Source organism: Artemia sp. Qi Xiang Cuo, chromosome 7, assembly GCF_049724085.1.
Source record: "Artemia sp. Qi Xiang Cuo chromosome 7, ASM4972408v1, whole genome shotgun sequence".
Classification (NCBI taxonomy): domain Eukaryota; kingdom Metazoa; phylum Arthropoda; class Branchiopoda; order Anostraca; family Artemiidae; genus Artemia; species Artemia sp. Qi Xiang Cuo.
The window spans coordinates 31,053,439-31,078,247 of NC_142800.1; the positions used below are offsets into that span (position 1 = coordinate 31,053,439).

The 24,809-nt window shown below is 33.4% G+C and overlaps 1 protein-coding gene across 2 annotated transcripts; it reads right to left on the reverse strand.

Annotated features, from left to right (window-relative positions):
• Positions 1-638: 638 nt before the first annotated feature.
• On the reverse strand, positions 639-23,963 carry LOC148950160 (uncharacterized). 2 transcript variants are annotated; one of them, XM_089092185.1, is made up of 5 exons: positions 23,807-23,963; positions 14,453-14,745; positions 8,620-8,721; positions 1,435-1,626; positions 639-855 (listed from the first exon to the last, which is right to left on the reverse strand). In XM_089092185.1, exons 2-5 carry the CDS (start codon positions 14,737-14,739, stop codon positions 720-722), a joined length of 717 nt encoding a protein of 238 aa, XP_088948311.1. In that variant the 5' UTR covers positions 14,740-14,745; positions 23,807-23,963; the 3' UTR covers positions 639-719. The 2 variants fall into 2 exon arrangements, with proteins under 2 accessions (XP_088948311.1, XP_088948310.1); XM_089092184.1 differs by lacking the exon at positions 8,620-8,721 and having other exon boundaries at positions 13,637-14,745.
• Between the last annotated feature and the right edge of the window lie 846 nt (positions 23,964-24,809).

Consider the following 24,809-nt stretch of genomic DNA (forward strand, 5'->3'; position numbering starts at 1 on the left):
AATAATATTCAAACTCAAAACAAGTAGAAATCAATATGAGTAGGGTTCAAAACCCCTATGCTTTCTAAAGCCAGAATATAATTTGTACTTTACTGAAAAAAATTCTTTTAAATGCTTTCACTCTAATAACTTTAAGAAATGAAAAATTAATTAAGACTTTAAGGAATAAATATCAGTGTATGTATATTAAACTGAGAATGCACATTCATTTGAATTTTTGTCAGTAAAGTACAAATTATATTCTGGCTTTTAGAAAGCATAGGGGTTTTGAACTTTACTCGCATTAATTTCTGCTCGTTTTAAGTTTGACTGTGTTATTTATTTTAATTTCTGTTCATTTTGGGTTTCATTTATTTATTGATGCTGATTTGTGGTAGTTGTATGCTTGATAGATTATTTGATTATTTTTTTGTTCATTTTTGGTTTAATGGAGTTCTTTACTTTTTTTTTGAAAAACTTATTTTGTGGAAGAGGTTTTTTTAATTAATTCAAAACAAATTCAAGGATAAGCTATCTTTTTAGTGTATATTATTTCGATACGTTACCCTACATTAAATGTCTGAATATAATATGTCAAGTGGAGTTGGAAATAAGAATAGAAGTCACAGAAAAATTTTTGCATAAAAACAATCTTAAAAGTATCTAAGGATTTTAATAGGAGCTTCAATAAATTAAAATATTAAATTAACAATTAATATAAAAAACTGTGTCGTCAAACTTCAGCTATTGTTTGGCTTCGATTTTTTCCATTGCTTCTTCTTGCAATTGTATAAACTACACATTCCATTTTGGGCATTTTTCAACAAAGTTTGAAGAGAGTCAATTCCAAGATAATCTGAAACCGCCTCAGGGAACCTGAAACAAGTAAAGATTTATATTTTATCTGCACTAGAATTGTTAATGCTTGGTTTCTCTTTTTTTAAATATTACAGTAAAAGTATGTGCAAAAACTCTAAGATACACAATATCTGAACATAAATGATGTTGATAAACCAAAATTTTGACATTTTTTGTAAAAACATATGGATTTTACATATTTTCTTATAAAGAATATAAGTAAAATGTCTAAGCGTCAAAGCAAATGCAAAGAGCCTAATTTTAAAGAAACAACACAATAGAAACAGTTAATTTTAAATAAATCTTAAAATCAAGTTTTAAGGGCCAGCAAAGTTTGACAGCCGTGTTTGTAGAACATAGGATTTAGACTATAACAATTTTGAAGTTAGAATTGGTTTGATCTTTCTGTTTTTGCACTCTAAGTGCTTTTAATATTTTAATTCAGTGTAAAGATTAATAAAAAAAAAGCTATTCAGAGAAGATGGTAAAACATAAAACTGTCAATGATAACTAAGAGGAATCTTAATGCGGATAATTAATATTTGGATAGTCAAATTTTGAGTCCCCTCCCCCCCAAATATATATAAAACTACTTACAAATTGGCAAAATACCACAGTGACTTGTACAGGTCATTCGCTTCTGGTTTTGAAGAAGTACTAAAAACATCACAAAAGTACTTCTTCTGGCATTCTGGGTCTACAATACTTTCAAGTCCACTTTCGTAAATCAAATTAAGTAGGGGGCTCTCCGCAGCATCACTGGTATCGGCATTTCTTCTCTTACGACCTCTTTAAAGAAGGATATATTAAAAATTAAATATATATTAAAATTTGATATTAGAATTTTGAAATATATAAAATTTGAAATATATATAAAAAATTTGATATTGGATCTATTAAAATTTGGCTTTTGAAATTCTTAAATTGAAGATTACGGACCAAAAAAGTAAATAGACCAATCTAGAGCAGAAATTTGGTAAATTATATATACTGCCTACCAAACAATAACTTTTGTCTGTTTTAGATGTTTTTTAAGCTTTAGGATACCTTATAATCCCTGTGTTTTCCCTAGTTTTAGCAGATTTGGGTATCATCTTAACCCTTTTAGTATAATTACGCTCTTATTTATAAAAAAGACTAAACTTCTAATTTCAGTTAAATTAACTTTGTTGATGACGATTAATCATCAGGAAAAACATGCAATAAAGTACTAACAAGAGGCCAACATTATTTTAAGTGTCTTTGTGAGATGAGGCTCGAAAATCCGGAATAAATCCCACAAATTTCTTATTTTTTATTATGTAGTTTTGTCATACTTTTTGTCCGTTTTAGTTTCTGCTGATCTATTTAATTACATCAATTTGTATTGAAAAACCACTAGTCTATCGGTTTTTGTTAATGTTGATAATCATATGTACATACTGTTATTAAATAACAGCAGTAGTATCACATAGCGTACACACAATAATAGAAAATGGTAGCATTGCCCAATCCAAACGTGCAAGGCATAACTTAGTTTTTTTTTATTAATTTTTCACCCTAAAAAGCCTGACACGTTAATCTACCTAACGTTGGTGTCCGGAAGGGTTCATGCTTGGGGTAAATGTTTGCTAATAAAGCACAGTATTTCTTGCAGTTGAGCATGGTTGCGAACTGTCAGGCTTTTGTCATTTTTACCTTATTTCACTCTTTTACTCGAGTGACGGGGTAAATCACTTTTTTGCCAAATTTTTGCTAAAATTACTTTCTTTTCACTTATCAACGGAATGACGATACAAAACGTTCAAGCGAAATAAAGAAAAAAACTTTAAATCAAATTGTTTGAATGAAGAGGATACAATTGATAACCGATATAATCCCTGTAATTTATGCCTTGCCCCAGCCCCCAGCTGTTTTTCAGCATTTCCAACCGTTTGAAAAGAAGTAGGTTAAGTAAGTAAAAGTCAAATTAACAAGTAAAAAGTTGAAAATACATTTAATAAAAGAAACCAAAAGTTGTTTCATGTAACCGTTATTCTTGGAAATGGAAAAGTGTGGATGCAGAAAGGCGATGGAAAAGTAAAACAAACCTTTTCAGTGTCTACTCTCAAACTGATAAAATTCTGTAATATATATGTACCATTTTAAAGTGAAAATTTGGCCCACCTGGGCGTTTGATAGCCGTTTTACAGAAATAAAAATCCTACCTTACCAGCCAGGGGCCCTAAAGGCTGTTTTGGATAGGGCTTTTACTATCAAAATGACAGAAAAGGGTAAATTATGAAAATTTAAGGTTGAATTCTAGTTTAGGGGCTTAACATTATGCTTACGAGAAATTAATGTATTGCATTTCTTATATATTTTATAGCTCATTTAATTGGTAGTTTTAATTATGAATTTATGCATATGAATTAAATCTAAAGGGAATTTTATGTGCTCTTTTGACATAAGCAAATGATTAATCTCATTTTCAATGATTTTCTAAAAATATTTGTACAAAAAGAAAATACTCGTAATATAATTCGTTTGACAATAGTATATGTCTTGGACAGTATATGGAAAGAACGAGTAAAATTAAACTGAATATTTGACACATAATAAAATCAATTACTGACAATTCAGAAGTTCAAGATTTTATTCTACTGAAATTTTTATTTTTCTTTTCAAGGTTGTGCAAAGAAGATATTTGCGATATATTTCGTTTTCAGTAAAGCGCAAATGACGCAGTAGGCTTGAGAGTTTTACAGTTAGGGAAGGAGGCATTACCAAACTCTTTTTTGTAGTAATTTTTATTCGCTTCAAGCATGATTTGCAAATTCAATTTAACTCTTACTCGCTTTAAGATTTATTTATTCATTTATATTAGTACCTGTTGTATGTTTGTTTGCTATGATTGTTTATTTAATTTCTGTTCGTTTTGGGTTTCATTTATTCTTTAATAGTAATTTCTGGCTGTTTTGTCTTTGAATTATGAAATAAATTTATTTCTTCTCATATTAAGTTTAATATGACGTTTGAAAACTTCTGACTTTGAAAAACTTCTCTTTTCGGAAAGTTTTTCTTTAATCAATTTTCGTTCGTTTTTGATTGCCAGGTATTTTGTTGACTATAGCCTACATTTTACTGTGTAGAGTTTAACACTATTTATCTCATTACTAGAGAAGTACCTCTGGGAAAGAAAGTAATTTTTTCTTTTCTTTGAAAAACTTCTCTTTCGGAATTTTCTTTTTTAAATTAATTTCTGTTTTTTTTTTATACCCAAAGTTTGGTTTATGTTAATACAATGAATATTTCTCACGTTTTTTGTGTTTCTAGCCTAAGAATCTGTGATCTGCTGATCTTCGGATGCATTTGGAGAATAGGGGCGTAAGGGAGGGCTAGTTTTCCCTCCGATCACTTTTGACTCTAAAAAAAGCACTCGAACTTTCAATTTTCATTGAAGTTAGCATCCTCCAAATTTTATGCGATCAACCCTTCCATAAAAACCTTATATGCCCCTGGTGTATAATTCATAACCCTCGCCTCCAGGCTCTGGGGTTTTGTGTCAACCCCGGAGACATTCTTGTATGATATTTGGACCATTTTTAAGAAAATAGCTATCTCAAAATATCGATCGGATGTACTTGAAAAAAGAGGACGTGGGTGGGCTAATTGCCCTCCGATAACGTTTGGCTCTTCGTTAAATTGGTTGTCACTTTTGACGACCTCTGCCTCCTCCAAAGTTTATATGACCACCCCTTCTATTTAAAACCTTATATGCCCCCGTGGCATAATCTACAACCCTAGCCTCCAGGTTTGGGGGGAGGGGTTGTTTCAACCCTGAAAGCATTGTTACATGATCTTTTTTCTTTTTTACCTATTTTCAACAAGATAGCTATTTTAAAATTTTGATCGGATGTATTTTGGTTAAAGAGGTCGTGGGTGGGGGGGGGGGCTAGTTGCCCTCTAATTCCTTTCAATCTGAAAAAAGGGCCATAAGGATCATGATTTCTAATCGAATGAGCCCCTTGCAAAGTTGATACAGCCACTTGTTCCACCTGGGTATGTATGTGAGTGCGAGTTAGAGTGAGTGTTAGTGAGTAAGTGTGACTGTGTGCAAGCCCCTCTGTGAGGTGAAAATTTATATGACCACCCCTTCCATAAGAATCTTAATCTTCCGGTGAAAAACTTAAAACACTTTCCTCCAGGCTTGGGAGGGGGTTGTGTTGAGCTTGCAGTAATTGTTACCTGATCTTTGTTCTATTTTGAACAAAATTATTATCTCAAAATTATTATCGGATGCACTGGAGAAAAAGAAGGTTCAGGGGGTTTTAGTTGCCCTCTGATCACTTATAAAGCTTAAACTGTCACTAAAACTCTCAATTTCCTATCAAAACAGCATTCTTCAAAGTTTATATGACCGTCCCTTCTATTAAAACCTTATATACCCCCGATTATAACTTAAAATCTATACCTTCAGCCTCTGGGGGTTGTGTTAACTTTGAAGGTATTGTTATATGATCTATGGTCTATTTTGAAAATAAAAGACTGTTTCAAAATTTTGATTGGATGCCTTTTGAGAAAAGAGGGTGTGGGGGGAGGGGGCTAGTTGCTCTCCGATCACTTATGAATCTTAAAAAGGGCACTAGACCATCTGACTTATAATCGAATTAGCCTTCTCCGAAGTTTATACGAAAACCACTTCCATATGAAGTGCCTCTGGGGGAAAAAATAATAAGCATTGAAGCCTTATGGATTTTACTACAGGTAGCGCCATGGAGTTGTTTCTGATTCATATAATTTAAAGTATTCTTTTCTTCAAATTCTTGTCTTATTCGTATTCATTCATGTTCACTAATATACTTAAAATTAAAGTACTGAGAACAGTACGTTTGCCGAAAAAGCAGCTATCCACTTTCTTGGAATATGCCCAGAAAGCCGCTCATTTCATTTTAAAATAGAAAAGATATTTCCAAGAAAAGGACAGAAGAGGAAAATCCTGTAGAGGAAGAGGAAGACAAAGATTATGTTCAAAATGAATGTTGACCCACTTTTTTGTTGTTACTACCGATGGTAGTTAACTTGACTACACCGGAGTCAACTACAGTTCATGACTAGTTACTTACACTGCTAATATTTATTGGTGAAACATTCGGACAAATTGAAGACAAAACTTTATCCAAATATTTTATGAAGTAAACATCAGCTCAGTTAAAGGTATAAGTGTTCAAAATTAACTCGTACAAAGTTCTAGTAAAGTAGTACCCTTTAGAAAAAAAGTTTGAGATTTATTATTTAGCTGACTATATAGAGTATCATTTAAGTAAGGAACCCTCCGAACTTTTCATTCTAAGAACATTGGAAAAATTTAAGGGCAATAAGTTTAATGACTGCAGTATGTTGTAATTCTTTCTAAGAGAAATAAGAGTGATCAGAACAGTAAGAGGTGCCGCGCGCGTTCAAATGTCTTGACTTCACTGTTTTCTTCCGAAAATTTTTTCGGGCCTTGATTTTCACTCGCTGAAGACTTCAGCAGTAAAAATTAGCAACTCTTCAGTTGAGCCCGAAAGCCTGTTTTTTAGGATGATATAAATTATGATAGATTTTAAATATGTCAAAACAGCAAATGCAAGAAAATTTGGGACAGAATTTTGGAAACCATCGACAAAATAACCAAAGATAACCGATTTCAAGGAATTGTCGGTTTATATCCCCCTCTAGAATTGTCGGTTTATATCCCCCCCTCTTCTAACAAGACTTTAGCAATAAGAATATAAGCCTTGATACATTAAATATATAGTTTATCAACTATGTAGGAATTTCTTTATAATTATAAGCATAAAGCAATAAATTAGGATGAGTTCGGTCAGGTTTGAGTTTTAACATTGTTCTTAGTTCTTTAAAAAAAATAGCTTGATTTAAAAAAAAAAATTAGTGTTGTGACAGATTCATGTTCATTTAAAACTATAATTGATGAACCGACAAATATTAAAAAAGTTGTTTTATAATTATAAAAAAACTAAAAATTATAACATATGTGGGCAAGGCACTCAACTCCCCCTCATCCTTTCCATTTTTAAGTTTATGCTTACTGTCCAATTTCATCTGACGAACTTCATAAAAGAGTTATGCAAACGTGGTGTAATGTTTGTAAATGTTATCGAAGTTTCATTTAATAGAATTTTAATGGCAATTCAGAAGGATTGGTCTTTACTTATAGTTCAGTTGCCATGCACGGTTCGAAACTAAATACTTTGTTCCTTTTCAATTCGGAAAATAAATCATAACCATCTTAATTCGTTTTTTTTAGATTTTAAAGCAAGGCGTTTAGTAGTGGACCATTTTTTTTTTTTTTTAAACATAGTCTGTAAATGCTTAAGTAACGAGGACACAAAAGTGATAACATTTATTTTCCCACTCGTTCCATCATGAGTCTTTACATGCCTGCAAACATTGATACGCAAGAAAATGTATTTTGTTTTTTTCAACATTTTAAAGTTTGTAGGGCAGTACAACATTTTTAACAATTTGCCACGTTGAACAGTAAACATAAACAGCAAAATAAATACTTTGACACAATTTAACAAAAGTTTTTTGTATGTTTATTTCCAAAACAACTACACGTTCACGGAAAAGCTGTTTATTCTAGAGCTATTTGGTACCGGGTATTTTTAGCTAAATTTTTGTTAATTCCTCTTCTTCCATTTTGTTTAAGTTTTCCGTCCGCTATACCAAAATCTATATAACAATTTCTATTGTTATATAGTTGTTACCTAGCAACTAATAACAGCTAACAACTAAGTTATTACCTAATAAAGTTGTTACCTAACAACTTTTATTTTCGACGTAATACATTAAATTAGGTATAATTTTTTTCCAAGACCGCATTGCCGTTCTATGACAAACAAATAAACGTTCAAATGGGAGTAAGTCCGTTTATTAGACGGTGAAAACTGAAATAAAAGTCTGGATATTTCGACCACATATAAGGCTAACGTAATGCTGATGAGTGTTTCTGCTGATGACGACCGCTGTATATGTGGTCGAAATATCCAGACTTTTGTATCTGTTTTCACTGTCTAATAAATATACTTATCCCTATTTGAAGATTTATTTGTTCATAACTGTTTGGGAAGTCGGACTTATTAAAAGTTGAATTCCTTGTTTATTCTAAGTTTCAAGGGTCAAGTATCTGCTTAGCCAATTCAAACAATTAGATTAATTTCAACTGCCCTTGGTTGTTATAGTTGAAAGTTAATGACATACTAAGATTAAAGATAGAAAATGGTAGTAACTTAAAATTAAACATACTTTGCAGTTTAATCACTCTATATCTGTTTTGCAATGTCAACAGCTTAGTCGCAAAGGACAAAAAAAAAACACACGTCTAATGAAGCTAGCCCCTAGTAGCCCCATAGACACAATATTTTGAGATAAATTTGCTTGATTCCTTGTATTATACCATAAAACTAAATAAGGAATATCTTTAAAATGCTTGAAAAACTTAAAAGAAGGAAAAGACATAAATCTTTTGAGCAATTAATAACTAAAATATACAGAAATTATAAGCAAGTAAGTGAAAGTAGTGTAATTTAGCTAATAGGCTTACCTTTACAAGTCTGGCTTTAAAAAAAGGATTTGTGTAATTTGTTCAGTTCAGCCTGGGTGAAATAAAAAAGAAATTTTTATCGTAAACCAGCGATTTGAAAATGGAAAAACTCGCGAAGGGAAAAACCCTTGAAACGAAAATAGGACTTGAATTAGCGCAAAGGTTTGTTGCAATACAACTGCTTGTTAGGTACATAAAACACAAAGTGCACTTACGTTGCAGACACAGTGATAATGTTAGGTATAAAAGCAGCTAGTAAAAAACCAACAGGTAAAAATGCAGCTAGTGCGCTCAAAAAATGACCCACCTTGCCATCCCTGCAATAAAACATAAACAAATATTATATTGAAAGCATCAAATTAAAGACAATTACAGGCGCTGGTATGTTCACTTCAAAGAACTTCCAGTTGTAGAGCTACAACCCAAAGGACTTGGGATCTCTACCACCCTCCCCTCCCCAAGACAAAATAATGAGAAAAATAATCAGGTGAATGCAGGTAAGAAATTGTGACTCAATTAGTATTTGTGACTCTTTTGCTAGGAATTCATAGAGTCACACATTCATTTTTCCAGCAGTCACATTCATTGTTCCAGCTTAATAGCTAGTATATCATCTTGAAAATTACGACTGGTCTGCTCCCTTTTGTCCAGTACAATCTACAAAGAGAATTGTCTTAAATATTTTTAACCCTCAGGCTTCATGAAATACTACATATACGGGGTCATCCTTAGGGTTCATATATCCACAGCCAAGTGCTTCAAAAATGGTCAATAAATCCATAAAATTAAGTATATTCTGATTGTTAAGACTCAGAGGTATTACACTAAAAAAAACTAAAAATCTCCCTTGACCTATTTACGAAAAGACAACGTTTTAATTTAAGTATAAACAGGTGGCTTATTACTTAATTGCTTGATCAAGTATCGTAAAAAAGAATTTCTCTTTTGATTTACAATCTGAAGAGTTTTCTTGAAAATTTGAACAATTAACATAAGTTAGATCCGCTTGTCTCTATGAGATTAATTCATATACCACAGATGGAAGTTTTCATCTGTAAAACATTTTTTAACCTCTAAAACACCTAACAGCCCAGATGACTGACTAGTGAGAAATTGATAGGCCTATCAGTTAATAATAAGTTTTCACACAAACAATGTTTTATTCCCCTTCATTCCGAATCGATAACCTTGGTAATTTGAGAAAAATACAGTATAATGATCAAATTAGTAAAATTCTGGTGTTAGTAAAAAAAACAAACAATACTGAAACAACTCTTGGCCACGGAAATTTTTTGTTCAATATAGTTGAAGGGTCTAATAACTATGTTTCTAGTGACGACAAAGAACCCTCAACAGAGGCGTAATTTGCTAAGGGTTAGGGGGAGGCAACTGTCCGCTCCAGACCCAAGTTTGCCCCCCCCCCCAGACCTTATTTGCCTCCACAGCTGAAATTTAGTTTCTGCAAAAAATCTTGTCAAAAAGATATGTCTTTGCCTTAATGCTAATATATGGCTTGTTTTTTGGTTTTCACTGTCATTTTCACTTGATTTGGGAAAATTGGCTACAGCATTGCCCCAGCTGCCCAGGATTTTGACAAAACTACGCCACTGCCCCTCAAATCCCCTGAGGAAAGGGCAAATGAAATTTGCCCATTGTAAATACAGTATGAATTCTAGGAAATATAAAGGCATTTTTCATGGAGTTTTCCATAGGAGGATATTTTCCACGAAAAAATTTTCGATTGGTAGGGAAGTTTCCAGAATGTTTTCTTGGAAAAATTTGGCACATGAAAAGTTCATACACGGATTCATAGACAGACACAGACTTCATGCACGGAATTTCGTTATTTACCTTACCTTCTCATTGGTGACTCAATTTTACAAATTGATATGTTCCATGGGAAGTATTTGGTGGAAATTTTCTGTGGGGTTGAAATAGACTCGAGTGACTTTTCTGAAGGGGAGGGGGGGAGGGTAATATTCCATAAGTAAAAATCTTTCATTAAGAAGGAGGGTTCCGGAAAAAATTATATGGAAGGGGGGATTTCAGGAATGACTTGAAAAATGACCATTAACGAAGGTTTATTCCCAAATGAAAGTAAGGAGAATCTTCCAGGGGGATGCCGTACGTAGAAGGACTTCCAGTGAGAATTTTCAGTGAGGATGTATTTCTTAAATGGGTTTTTCAGGGATGAAAATTTTAGGAGGGTGGAATTTAGGTTTATGAGTTTAGGAGTTCGAGTCCTGGTGTCGCTGATTCTTTGGTTTGGGATGTGGGTCAATGGCATGACCCTGTAAGATAGGCCCGAGTCAACCCAGCTCTAAATGAGTACCTGGAGAAATCTGGGGGGAGGGAACATGGAAAGCATCGGATGATTTGCCCCCAACCATGCTTTGCACTAATGGCCGAAGGCATTGAATCAGGATATCGGTACCTGTTTAATGCAGACCATTGGTGAATATGCGAAAAAGTTTTGTGGAGGAGTTGTAAGGGGGTGATTACTGAAAGTTTGTTAATACCACTAGCCTCAATAATACTAGTAGGCTACTAATAAATGTAGCAATAATAGTACTACTGCTGCTATTAGCAGTGGCATAACGCACATAGTGCATTTTTACTAGTTCAACATCCTCCTCAACATGCTCTAAACGTTTCAAGTTAATGTTCCCACCCTTCCTAAGATATTGCTTACATGTTCTTTTGACAACCTGCATGTACATAGTGTCTTTTCAATATCCTCCTTAACATTTCCCGAAATTTTTCCTTTAGTACCCTCAGCCTTAGTAGTAGTACTTGTTATAGCAGCAGAAGTAGTGGCATTTACATACATTTAGTGGCCTTTGGTTAGTTCAACAACCCCAACAACATACCTCAAAACAGTTAATTTAGTGTTATGAGCTGTTGCTGATACAACATTTTGATAGCCAACATACACAGGATGTGTTTTAAAATAATTCAACAACGACCTTGGATATTCCTTGAAAGTTAACTCGATTTTCTCTCGGGTTCTGGCATTCGGCATGGGGCAGACATGTATATATTGATTTAAATCAGCAAGAAATGGCAAATCAGTAATTTGAGTCGAATTAAAAAGCTGGCGTGAACTTCATTTCTCCCTTCGGTTTATTTTTCACAAAATCACATATTTTATAGGATGTGTATTCTCATGGGATTTAAAGTAATTCCTACTATTGATTTTCTTCTAACATAAGTTTTTTTTTACGATTCGGTATGATCCTTGCTGTAATTTGTCTTTTAGCAGAAGATTACATTGTCTGTTATTTTAACCAAAGATTTTGGGGTCTATCATTTCCTTTTTTGATTCGTTGAGATACTTGTTGTCGCATATCGCCTTAACACAGATGTTGTTGTATTTTTTTTTCTTCATCGTCACTTCATACATTTTTACTTGCCTTTTGCCTTAGCTGTTCGGATTCATTCATTTTCTAGTATAATTTTTGTATGAAATCATGGATACCAAAACACTTCTTTTTTAGCTTTTCCCCAGTTATATAATCCAGTACAGCCATGTATGCTCGATTGCATATACCCACTAAAATATCTAAATCTAAATTACACATTGATCGTGTTTTCTTTAATTTCAAGCCACAGAGAAGCAAATCAGCAAGTTCCGCTGAATTATGAAAGTCCTTACTGCAAATTTTGTTTTTCATCGTTTGTGATTGTGATGCTTGTTGTCGTATTTCTCCTAACCACACGGTTTGTTAAACTTTATTCTGTTTCATCATTATATCATACATTTCTTCATGCCGTTTACTTTAACAATTCAGATTCCGTCGCCCTTTTGTGAAGTTTTGCACGACATCATAGATACAAAAAAGCTTCTTTTCCAACTTTTCCCGAATAATTCTGTTTTTGCTTTAGTTGAGTTGTTATATGATTCAGTTGCAGCCAGGTTGCATAAGCCCTCTGAAACGTCTAATCCTATGCTACGCAGAGTACCATTATCGTGTTAATCTTTAGTTTTAAGTTAGAGGGTGACAAATCAGAAATCTCTATTGGATTGAGAAATTTCCGGGGTGAATGCAGTGCCACAGGTACTATGATGACATGCACTATCAGGTCATTCTAATTTTGACTTGCCTTTTAACAGCAAATTTCACTCTTCAACATATTCGTTTGCAATTAATTGTGATTCTCCCTGTCACTTGACCCATACCTTTTGCTTTAGATTTTCGTAAACATTGTTTTTACGTTAATTATGTTGCTATATAATTCAGTGGCAACCAGGAATGTTACAATGTGTAAACTCTTTGGAATACCCAAATTTAAAAGTGCACAGAACATAATTATCGTGTTTCTCTTTAGTTTTAAGTCAAAAGGTGGCAAATTTCAAATGAATTGCGAAATTTTGGCATGAATTCAATTCCGCAGGCACTATAGTGACATCTTCTTAAATTCCATCGTAATTTTGACTTGCCTTCTGACCGCAGATTTCACTTTTCAACATATTTGTTTGTAATTTAATGTGCTTTTCGGTATCACTTATTTAATGCCTTTTTCTTTTGGTGTTGGGAAATGTTGTTTTGTTTTGTTAATTATTTTGTCATATAATTTACTACCAACAAGACATGTTTCATTGAATAAACCCTCCAATATATCTAAATCATCTAAATATCATCTAAATATGTGCGTCATAGATACAAAAATCGAATCTATCCCTGAGAAACAAAAACTATGTAATTTTCTTTTAAATTGTAATGCAAAGATAGATGAACGTGGCATAATTTACATGAATTTGTTGTTTTTTTTCAAAATTGAAGCTCTAAACAAATTTTCTGCACAATGATACTTGAGCATGATCTTTATGGCCCGGTAGTTGAAATATGGCCCTAAAATCGAGGAAAGGGATAATCGGTTGTTGCATAGTGCATGTACAGAAAAGCGTGCAAGAAATACAATGGTAAAATCAGAAGTGCAAAGAAATTCTCAGCCTATAAACTTCAAATGGAGCACCCGGAATCAAAACTTAAGTTAAGTTAAATACGAAGAGGTTTTGTCAGCAAGATTATAAATAAGATTATAATTTAAATAAGTTTTAAAGTTTTTTCAAAACAAAAAGAAAATCTTGAAAGTTTTTCAATGTTAGAAGTGATGAAAGGTTTTAATTCCTTGAAACTTTTGTTTCCTTTAGAGTATATATGTTTTAATATGCATTAACAAAAATGTTAGTTTCTGTGCTGTATAGACATACAAATAATGTCTTCTTACGCATAGTAGGGATGCTTCTTATGTCCAAATTTATGATGCTTCCAGCTTTCAAACTCTGGGAACAAGTATCCCCATGCATCTTTCCATGGTTTAGTAGAAACCTTCCAAAGAAGTTTAAAAGGCGTCATAAAATATTCAATAGCATCAGTATATGCGAAGTCGTCATCATAATATCCATAATCTGGATAACTATTATAACCATATCCATGGGAAGGATACCCATAGCTCCCACCGCCACGTGAATATCTGGAATAAGGTCTATAGCTACTATAAGGCCTATTTGATCCATAGCCACCGTAGCTAGAGGGATACCCAGAATAGTATCCATTTGTACTACCCAAAGAGCCATAGCTTGAGCCGTAGTTAGAACCATAAGTGCCATATGTATCAATTGGAGCATAGTCTAGTCGATTAGACTTATGGGATTGACTGTCAAATGAATTTAAGGCATGCAAAATGTCTTTCCCATTGCCAAGTGTTTCTCTAGTAGTAAAATTTCGATTTGGAACCACTGAAAATGAAACGGGTGGACCCATTTTGTCGGTTTTTGGAGGTTGGAAATAAAAACTTGGAGGCTCTTGAGGATTGTATGGGGATTCTACAACAACAGGAGAAGGATGAGAATTTTCTTTTATGTCATTTAATTTTGGGGACCTGGCGTCAAAATGAAATAACTTCGAACCCGATAAAAGCATAGGGGAAGGACGAAAAGGCTTTTCGCGAGCAGGTTTCATAGCATAAGACGAAGAAGGGGGAGATAAATCATCTTTAACAATTTTTCTATTGTTTTTAATTTTTAAATACGAGTTGTCGTACCCATGACCAGCTGTATCATAATTGCCGTAGCCACTCTCATCTGCATATTCATTTGTTCGTTCATAATCAGGCTGATAGGCATGAACGTTATCCTTGCTTATCCCTGCTCGATTTGAGAGTTGAGAGTTTGTGACCTCCTGATCGCTGTAATCGTAGATATCATTGCTCTCTGTCTGAGGTTGAGTGATCTTTGATAGTAGATTCCAAATTGAAAGCTGTCTTCCCTGTGCAGCAGTTACATATCCAACATAAAAGAATAGGATATATGATGCAGACGTCCTCCACATTGTAGACTGAAAAAAAAGTTCCTGTGTTAAAAATGAGTACGAATCTCTTTGTTAAGTAAAGCTAATTATTCTTAACCTGCTGAAAAATTTAATCTGTATCTTAGCTGAAATGGGGAAATCAAGCATGGATTTTTATATCACTGTCAAAGGGTGAAAGCCGACACGGTGTTTATTCAGGAATTGTTTTTGTTTTTTTTTGGGGGGGGGGGGGGGGAGAGGAAATCGAGGGATGGCACAAATTCGAAAAGACACAACAAACGCACTAATTATAACTAGAATATAAGAAATTATGAGAATAATGACTAAATTCTAATTCTGTTTGGGGAGAGGGGGTGAAACAATGGCCCAAATACCCTACAATGCTTGCACTAGTTGGAGAAAGTAAAATATAATGATATATTTTAATTAAGATTTTTAAGAAGAATGGTTGAATGAACTTGTCACAAGCAGCCTGCTTGTCAAAGGGCATTCGAATAGAATGCTTGTACGACAGCAAAACCAAGAAAGCATCATGGTCCATCCGAAGATCATGAACGGACAAGTCGTAATGACCATCAGTAAAACTAATATTCAAAACAGTTAAATTTTTATAGCAATTAACACACCAATAGAGTCTTCTTGTTACACCAATTTCAAGTATGCCAAGTTGTTTGTTTATTATAAATGTATTAGCATAGAAAAATTCCCCAAACGAGTAGTAAGATCTTTGAAATCTAGTCAGGCAATTTGGTATGAATGAGAGTCCCGAGAAGAATATTTCAACTTCCTCTTTGCAAAAATTTAAGTTTTGCATTTTACTTTTCGGAGAAATATCGTCAAAGATGGGCTTTTATTTGTTGTTCTTTTTTCCCCGGGAGTGATCGAATCGAAACTTTTGTCTTAAGATAACAGGAAATAATTAAGCAAGAAATGAGATCAAGCTATGGCGAATTTCCAATTTCTGTAATTTGTACTGAATGGCACAATTCTAGCAATAGAGTCAAAAGGTTACTAAGGGAAAATTATTTAGAAAATGTGGATTGCATTGATTCTTGATCAAAAGTGAGACAAACGTTGTTTTTCTTTTATCGAAATGAAACATTCGATAAGATTAAGAGGAGCGATAAGATTAAGAGGAGGTTGATAGAACAGATTAAGAGGAGCTTACAGAGACAATAAATTTTGGAATAGAAATACGGTGGAGTAGATTTATAGTGCGAAGCATTTGATTTTTTTTCTTTGACGCTGATTTGCTTTAGAATTTCTGGTCACGTTGATACCTCGATCAAAATTTCAGGACCGAGGGAACCTCTATTGACAAAAAAAGCAAAAAAAAAATGGTTTGATAAATTCTTGACGTCTTATTTATTTTTCTTCAACTGCAAAACATTTTTTTTTTATAAATAACCTCAAAAATACATTTATTTAAGTAAAAAAACCGTCAAAGTAAAATATAAAACAATAAAATGGTAGATCAATATATTTTATGGAATGGGTGGTCGGTTAAACATCAGATGGGGCTTATTTGATTTGAAACTGGAAGTTATAGTGCTCTTTTTAAAAGTCAAAGTGATTTGAGAGCAACCCTCCCCCTCCACGCTCATCATTTGCCTTAACACTTCCAATTAAAACTTGGAGATACTTTACTGAAAACATTGTGGTCATATAAAATTCGGAGGGACATCATTCAATTGGCAATCAGACACTCTAGTGCTCTGTTTAAGAGTTAAAGTGATTGGAGGGCAGATACCCCCCCCCCAACACACACGTCGTATTATTCCGAAATGTATCTAATAGGAATTTTGAGATAGCCATTCTATTCAAAATAGTCTAAATATCGTATAACAAGGCTTTTGGGGTTGAATTCAACCCCAAAGATTAGGGACAAGGGTTGTAAGTTAAGGTCAGGGGGTATCTAAGGTCTTATGGAAGGAATGACTGTTTAACTTTGGAAGATGCTCATTTGGGTGAAAATTGGAAGTTCTACTTCTTTTTTAAGCGTCAAAAGTGACGGAGGGCATTTAGTCCCCCCTCCCCTACAACTTCTCCTTTCACCAAACGCATCTGATTAAAATTATGAAATAGCAATTTTATTAAAAATAGTCCAAAGAACATATAATGATGTCTCTAGGGGTGACTAAACCCCCCTGGGCCCTGGGGATTGGGTTGTAAGTTGTTTTATCAGGGTATATAAGGTTTTTATTGAATGGGTGGTCGGTTAAACATCAGATGGGGCTTATTTGATTTGAAATTGGAGGCTATAGTGCTCTTTTTAAAAGTCAAAGTGATTTGAGAGCAAACAGCCCCCCACCCCTCTCCACGTTCATCATTTGCCTTAACAGCTCCAATCAAAACTTGGAGATACTTTACTGAAAAAATTGTTCTAAATGATTTGACTTTTATGACTTTAAGAAACCAAAAATTAATTAAGATTTTAAAGAATAAATATCAGCATATGTATATTAAACTGACAATGCACATTTTTTTTTAGTAAATTCATTTGAATTTTTTTCAGTAAAGTACAATTTATGTTCTGGCTCTTAGAAAAACCAGGGGTTTTGAACGCTAGTCATATTAATTTCTGCTCATTTTGAGTTTGACTATTATATTTATTTTAATTTCCATATAACCAAAGACGAGCGAAAGTAAAATAAAATAATAATTTAAATGCTGATTTAATAAAATAATGATTTAAAATTAAAACGGACAAAAACTACTATCAGTGGACCCATAAGACCCAAAAACAGGCGGAAATTAATATGAGCAACCAAATCAAACTTAGAACAAAAGAAATTGCCGCAAACAGGAATAGTGATAACGCCTCAGAACCTTCTAAGTACCGGAGTATCATTTGTGCCTTATTAAAAGTAAATATATTTTAAAAATTTTCATTTTTATAAAATAAATTTATAATTAATTGCTTAGACTTCTAGGAGTAAACATTATTGTATATTAAACAATTAGTCTGAGTATAAATATTAGTCCTTTCCAGTACCTTAAAACTATATAAAAAACAAAGACAAGCGAAATTCAAATGATTTAATCATTTGAAATTAAATAAAACAAAACCATTATCAATGACTAAATGAAACCCAAAACAAACAAAATTTAAAATGAATAACCGAGCCAAAGTTAAAACTAACATAAATTGCCGCTGACATGAAGGTCTCCTGCTCTCTAAGTTTTCTATATACCAGAGCGTTATTTGTGCTTTAATGAAAACAAAATATCATTCTGAACATTTCCTCTTTATGACGTTAAAAAAGCCAAAATTACCGAGACTTCCAGGAATGAATGCCGTTATCAAACAGTTCATGGTAACGAACTGTAAGTAAGGAGCGACCCGGCTCAATGGTAACTGAAACTCTAGAAAACGGTATTTTGATAGAAATAGATACATCAAAAGAATCAGATTTTAATGCTGATTTCAAATATATAAGTTTCACCAATTTAACCCATCAAAAGATACGCGCCTGAGAAAATTTGGCTGATTTTCAAAAAAAGGGGGAAAGACCCTCTAAAAATTATAAAACCTTAATGAAAATCACACCATCATATTCCGCGTATCAGAGAACCCTACTGTAGAGGTTTCAAGCTCCTATCTACAAAAATGTGGAATTTTGCATTTATTCCCAGAAGAAAGATCACGGATGCGTGTTCATTTGTTTTTTATGTTTGTTTTTTTCCCAGGGGTGATCGTATCGACCCAGTGGTCCTAGAATATTGTGTGAGGGCTCATTGGAATGGAAATTAAAAGTTCTAGTGCCCTTTTTAAGTGACAAAAAAATGGAGGGCAACTAGGCCCCTTCCCACGCTCATTTTTTTCCCAAAGTCACCTGATCAAAATTTTGAGATAGCCATTTTGTTCAGCATGTTTGAAAATATTATAAGTATGTATTTTAGGATGACTTAATCCCCCAGAGTTCCCGGGAGGAGGGCTGAAAGCTATGAACTTTACCCAATGTTAACATATAGTATTGGTTATTGGGAAGTATACAGTACAGACGTTTTCAGGGGATATTTTTCCTGATAGTGGGGGGGGGGTGGTGGGTCAGGGGTTCTGTGGGAGGATCTTTCCTTGAAGGAAGTTTTCATGGGGGAAGGGACATTGCTAGGAAGGGGGCGCCAGACTTCCCAGTATTATTTAAAAAAAGATCAGAAATTAAATATAAAAAAAACAAGTTTTTCAACTGCAACAGCAGCAACATCAAAACTTTAAACGAACAGAAAATAATACATATATGACTGGGTTCTTCCCCTAGTCAATACTCACTCTTTAAGCCAAAGATTTTGTAGTACCTTCATAAGAGCTATTTATTCTAATTAACGGCCTTTGTGTTTAAGCGGTCATTTTTAAAGAATTGGAACAAAATTCGAACTTTCGCTTAAAGAGCAAGGTATTGACTAGGGGGCGAAGCCCCTAATATACGTATGAAAAATATATGAATATAGAAGTTCGTTACGTAAGTTAATTCGTAAGTTACGTATATTTATTACTAATAAAAACGTTCGTAAATAAAATGAAACAAGTTTCGAGAAAGCCATTTAACCAAATAAAAGTAAATTAATATGAAAATTTTGTTTTAATTATTCATATACGGTGACCCAAGATCAAAACCTGCATTTATTCAAAAACGTTCAAAATTTAATAAAAAAAACAAGCTTTTTTAACTGAAAGTAAGGAGCGACATTAAAACTTAAAACGAACAGAAATTATTCCGTATATGAAAGGGGCTGTCCCCTTCTCAGCGCCTCGTTCATTGCGCTAAAGTTTGACTTTCTCACAACTCTATTTTTTTAAACAATAAAAAACTTTAGCGTAAAGAGCGAAGCGCTGAGGAGGGGACAGCCCCTTTCATATACGGAATAATTTCTGTTCGTTTTAAGTTCTAATGTCGCTCCTTACTTTCAGTTAAAAAAACTTGTTTTTTTTATTTAATATATTAAGCATCCTGTCTATGCATTTTCATTTGTTCTTTACCACTGTATATAAATATATTACAGCATGATCAGTCCTTCTCTCGTCCATTATACAAAGCCGGACCGAGATGCAAGTGCTCCGGAGAAATTTTAAACATTTATAAACATAAGCGACATTTGATTTTTTTTTCGGGTAGACAAGTCAGATTTCTCTTTAACGCAAAACTTGGGTTCACCCTTCTAACAACAGATTTTAAAAAATATTATTTTAAATTAATTTATTCTAATACATATATAAAAATCGATAATTAGCAGTGCAATGCTATTATTAGATGTTTTAAGGAATTACAAGTAGGTTTCGAAGTTTCGAGTTGATTTGAAAGGCATTTTGAGAAAGTTTCTGCCAAAATAATCATTCCAGGGTAATATACACTGGACCGTTGATGACATATTAAATGGGAGGAGCTGTTTGTACCCGCTGAGGATGTAGTAGCCAAAAATCAATAAGTCATGATCTTATTGTTATATTAATACAGTGGTTTTTTACATTGGGCTTGGTCATTTTGGCGATTTTATTTCTTTTGTTGAATGGTTTTCAACAAGTAAAAAGCATACTGTTCAAAATAAATATTGCTTTCAATGAAATACAAATTACTTTCGATCCTCTTAGAGGTTTTGAGAGGGAGGGAAGAGGACAGACAGCATCACTCTTACTTATAAGCCTTGATTAGCCCTGAGATTTAATTATGTTGTTGTGTTGTTGCTGATACTATGACTAGTAAAAAAAAATCACTGTTTTGACATACAAATAATTTTCAGTAAAGCGCAAAGGACATCCCAGTCCTTAGAAGGTTTAGGGCGTTAGTTGGCAATTTGTTTGTGCCAATTTCTGCTGGTTTTAGGCTTGAATTATATGACTTCTTATTTACGAAATTTCTTTTATTGGAACTGTTGTTTTCTTTTCTTTTTTTTAGTTAATACCCATAAGAAAAGATAATCTAGAGCGTTGTATCTGATAGCTGCAAACATAGCCAGCTGGTGATTGCAAAAGTCTTATTTCCGATTCATTTACCAAAACATTTTAGCTGCAAATTTTTTAAGGCGAATACGAATAATTATCCTCTTTTATTTTCAAAATATTGTGATAAGAAGTTTTAACTTTTTTTGATTTTTTTTAATGCTTGAATTTAATGTTGGTTCATTTTCAGTTCCTTTTGAATAAAATGCTCCGAGAAAAGGGGCTCACTGAGAGATAATGTGGCCAAGGTAAGTCAAGCTTCCTTAGCGTATATTAAAGTTTCTTCAGTGAAATGCTGATAAGTTGGATATGATTTCATGCACAATGTAATTAAATAAGCGAGTAGCATCCTATTTTTACCTAAAAGTGTCCTTAGGATACCAACCTGTAGGTCAAACAAAGAATTAACGATGAAGATTTTTAACAATTTTAACGGAAACAATCAAACAGTTCGTGGTAACGAACTGTAAGTAAGGAGCGACCCGGCTCAATGGTAACCGAAACTCTAGAAAACGGGTTTTTGATACAAATAGATATATCAAAAGAATCAGATTTCAATGCTGATTTCAAATATATAAGTTTCATTAAGTTTAGTGCTACCCATCAAAAGTTACGCGCCTGAGAAAATTTGGCTGATTTTAAAAAAAAGGGAGAAATACCCCCTAAAAGTTATAGAACATTAATGAAAATCACACCATCATATTCAGCGTATAAGAGAACCCTACTATAGAGGTTTCAAGCTCCTATATACAAAAAAGGGGAATTTTACATTTTTTGCCAGAAGAAAGATCACGGATGCGTGTTTATTTGTTTGTTTGTTTGTTTTTTTTTTCCCAGGGGTGACCGTATTGACTCAGTGGTCCTAGAATATCGTGGGAGGGCTCATTGGGACGAAAATTAAAAGTTCTAGTGCCCTTTTTAAGTGACCAAAAAAATGGAGGGCAACGAGGCCCCCTCCCACGCTTATTTTTTTCCCAAAGTCACCCGATCAAAAGTTTGAGATAGCCATTTTATTCATCATGGTCAAAAATATGAAAAGTATGTCTTTTAGGATGACTTAATCCCCCGAAGTTCCCAGAGGGAGGGCTAAAAGTTATGAACTTTACCCAATGTTAACATATAGTATTGGTTATTGGGAAGTATACAGAAGTTTTCAGGAGGTTCTTTTTCTGGTTGTGGGAGGGATGGGTGGGTCGGTGGTTATGTTGGAGGATCTGTTCATAAAGGAAGTTTTCATGGGGGAAGGGAAATTGCCATGAAGGGGGCGCCGAACTTGCCAGCATTATTTATTGGTTATTGGGAAGTATACAACCATTTTCAGGAAGGATTTTTTCTGGAGGGAAGGGGGGGGGGCTAGAGGAGGGGGTTACTCTGGAGAATATTTCCGTGGAGGATGTTTCTTTGGGGTAAGGGACATTTCTATGAAGGGGGCGCCGGATTTCTAAGCATCATTTAAAAAACGATCAGACATTAAATAAAAAAAAACAAGTTTTTTCAACTGAAATGTAAGAAGGAATATTAGAACTTAAAACGAACAGAAATTATAACGTATGTGAGGGGGTTCTCCCCCAAGTCAATACCTCGCTCTTTACGCTAAATTTTTTTTATGTGATTTAAACATATATATATATTATATTTAAACGGCCTTTTTTTTTATGGTTTTTTTTAATAAAATTTTTTTTTAAATTTTAACTTATAGTGCGTGTTTTTGACTAAGGGGAGAGCCCCTTCGTATACGTAATAACATATACGTAATAAAAAAAACATTAAAAAAACAAGCGATACGGCTCAATAGTAATCGAAACTTTTAAAAACGGAATTTTGATGTCAATAAATGTATCAAAAGAATGTTTTTATAATGCTGACCCTAAATATATCAATTTTATTAAGTTTAGTATTACTAATCAAAGGCTACGAGCATGAGAAAATTTAACCGATTTTTTAAAGAGGGGGGAAACATCCCCTGCGAGTGAAAGAATTTTAATGAAAATCACACCGTCAGATTCGGTTTATCAGAAAACCCTATTACATAGGTTTCAAGCTCATATCTGCAAAAATTTGCAACTCTGTATTTTTTACCAGAAGAAAAATATACGAATATAGAAGTTAGTTACATAAGTTAATTTGTAAAGACATCAATTTAGCAAAATAAAAGTAAAATTTTTATGCAAATAAAAGCTGCATTAACTAAAAAACCATAAGAAATTAAATAAAAAAAACAACTTTTTTAAACTGAAAGTAAGGAGCGACATTAAAACTTAAAACGAACAGAAATTATTCCGTATATGAAAGGGGCTGTCCCCTCCTCAACGCCTCGCTCTTTACGCTAAAGTTTGACTCTGTCTCACAACTTTATTTTTTAAAACAATAAAAAACTTTAGCGTAAAGAGCGAGGCGTTGAGGAGGGGACAGCCCCTTTCATATACGGAATAATTTCTGTTCGTTTTAAGTTTTAATGTCGCTCCTTACTTTCAGTTTAAAAAACTTGTTTTTTTTATTTAATTTCAATAGGATCAAGTTTGTATTTCGTTATCTCTTGGGCAGGTAAAATTACTAAAAACAGCTTTATGCGATGAGTAGTGTACGTTACGTTATTTCCCTTCTATATACTTTCAGTATGTGATATTATTGATGTTCATTGGATTATGGGGCTCAAACACAAAAAGTCAGTATTAATGGCTAAATTAGGCAACTAAACTCCATGTTTCTTTTTGTTTAATCAATTTCTTGAAATTACAAGGTGGCACTGTTGCTGTTTTTCAAAAGGCCTTTGCTGCAAAGTGTTTTTGGTAAACCTTGATTGTGTTGGAGGGATGAGTCCTTGGGTGTTCTCTCCTTTTCAGAAAATTATTTGGAAGCCCTTGAATAGTACATTATAGCAAATTCCAAATTTTTCTTTTTAGCTTACTGGTTGCCCCTAAACATATTTTTGTGATTTTTCTTTTTCTAAGTATGAACATGGAGACAAATCGGTCACTATATATTATCGTATTTAATGTTGTCTCTTACCACAGTTTGTACCTTCGAAGCCAATTAAGGTAAAGTAGACGGTAGTTAATCTTCTAGCCCCTATCTACAAATAAGAAATTATCATTTCCCTCAAAATAAAAGTGTATAGACTACTCGAGATGGATAAAACAAATCTCTTACCTTTTTAAATAGACTTCTGTAATGGCGTAATCACAATGAGATAAACTAACAAAAATACACTAATACAAATTCACACTGTTGTTCCACTGTCCTTAATGTTGTGGTCAGTCATTAATTGACTATAGACTAATGTTAACTGATACAATTTCAAGCTCGATCAAGAAGCAATTGATTGTAGCCTACTGAGAATTTTTATTTTCATCCTCATTTTTTCAGAATATTTAGGACAAGAACGGGGAAAATGGAAAGGAAACAGTTAAAGAATGTACCTACATTGACCAGGAAATAGTTGTCCACTTTGCTTTTTAATTAGATTCTTTCGTAAATGTTGCGTAGCAAAGAAAACAAATTTATGTCTCCAAAAGTAATTAGGTGACTTTAGTGACCTATACTACGAAGCGCTATAATAAAACACGTCATCACGAATATTAAAAAAAAAAAATATTGTTCTTGTCTAAGCTTGAAAAGTGAGTCTTAACAACAGTGGCGTCCATTCAAGAATATACAGTGGGTGGGGGGAGAGCTTTTTCATTTAAAAAAAGGAGATACAAAAATACATATTCCAGTATAAGGGTTGAGGTGTTTTTTTAGTTTGTTTTAATGAAAATACAAACATAAGCATTTATCGAAATATGTAGGCATAGAGGTGTATTTTCCCTTTGTCCCCCCATTGATGCCTTTGCTAATATTTTTTATTGATGATAATTTTTAAAATATAGTTTAATTTTTCTAACAAGATCCTGAAGTTTTTTTTTGTGATTTTAAATTATTCCTAAAATAGGTTTAGATTATATTGCAAATCCTTTTGGCCCCTGAATTTCCTTGATTAAGCCTCTTGTGAATGCGGTTGAGTGATTTGTCCCTTCTCCTGAAAGTCATTTAAAAATAAGAATATATCTTTTTGTAGGTGTGTTCTTCATTACAACTGAGATTTTATAAACATTCTTTTATAAACATTCTATTGGACACTAGGATCCTCTATATTTTTCTATTGGACAAAATC

Excerpts from the sequence above, each read along its gene's own strand:
- LOC148950160 (XM_089092184.1), bottom strand. The coding sequence starts at position 14,739 with ATGTGGAGGACGTCTGCATCATATATCCTATTCTTTTATGTTGGATAT. Across the intron at positions 1,627-13,636 it reads AAGAAGCATCCCTACTATGC|AGGTCGTAAGAGAAGAAATG; the intron begins GTAAGAAGACAT and ends CCTTCTTTAAAG. Across the intron at positions 856-1,434 it reads CTGTGGTATTTTGCCAATTT|GTTCCCTGAGGCGGTTTCAG; the intron begins GTAAGTAGTTTT and ends TACTTGTTTCAG.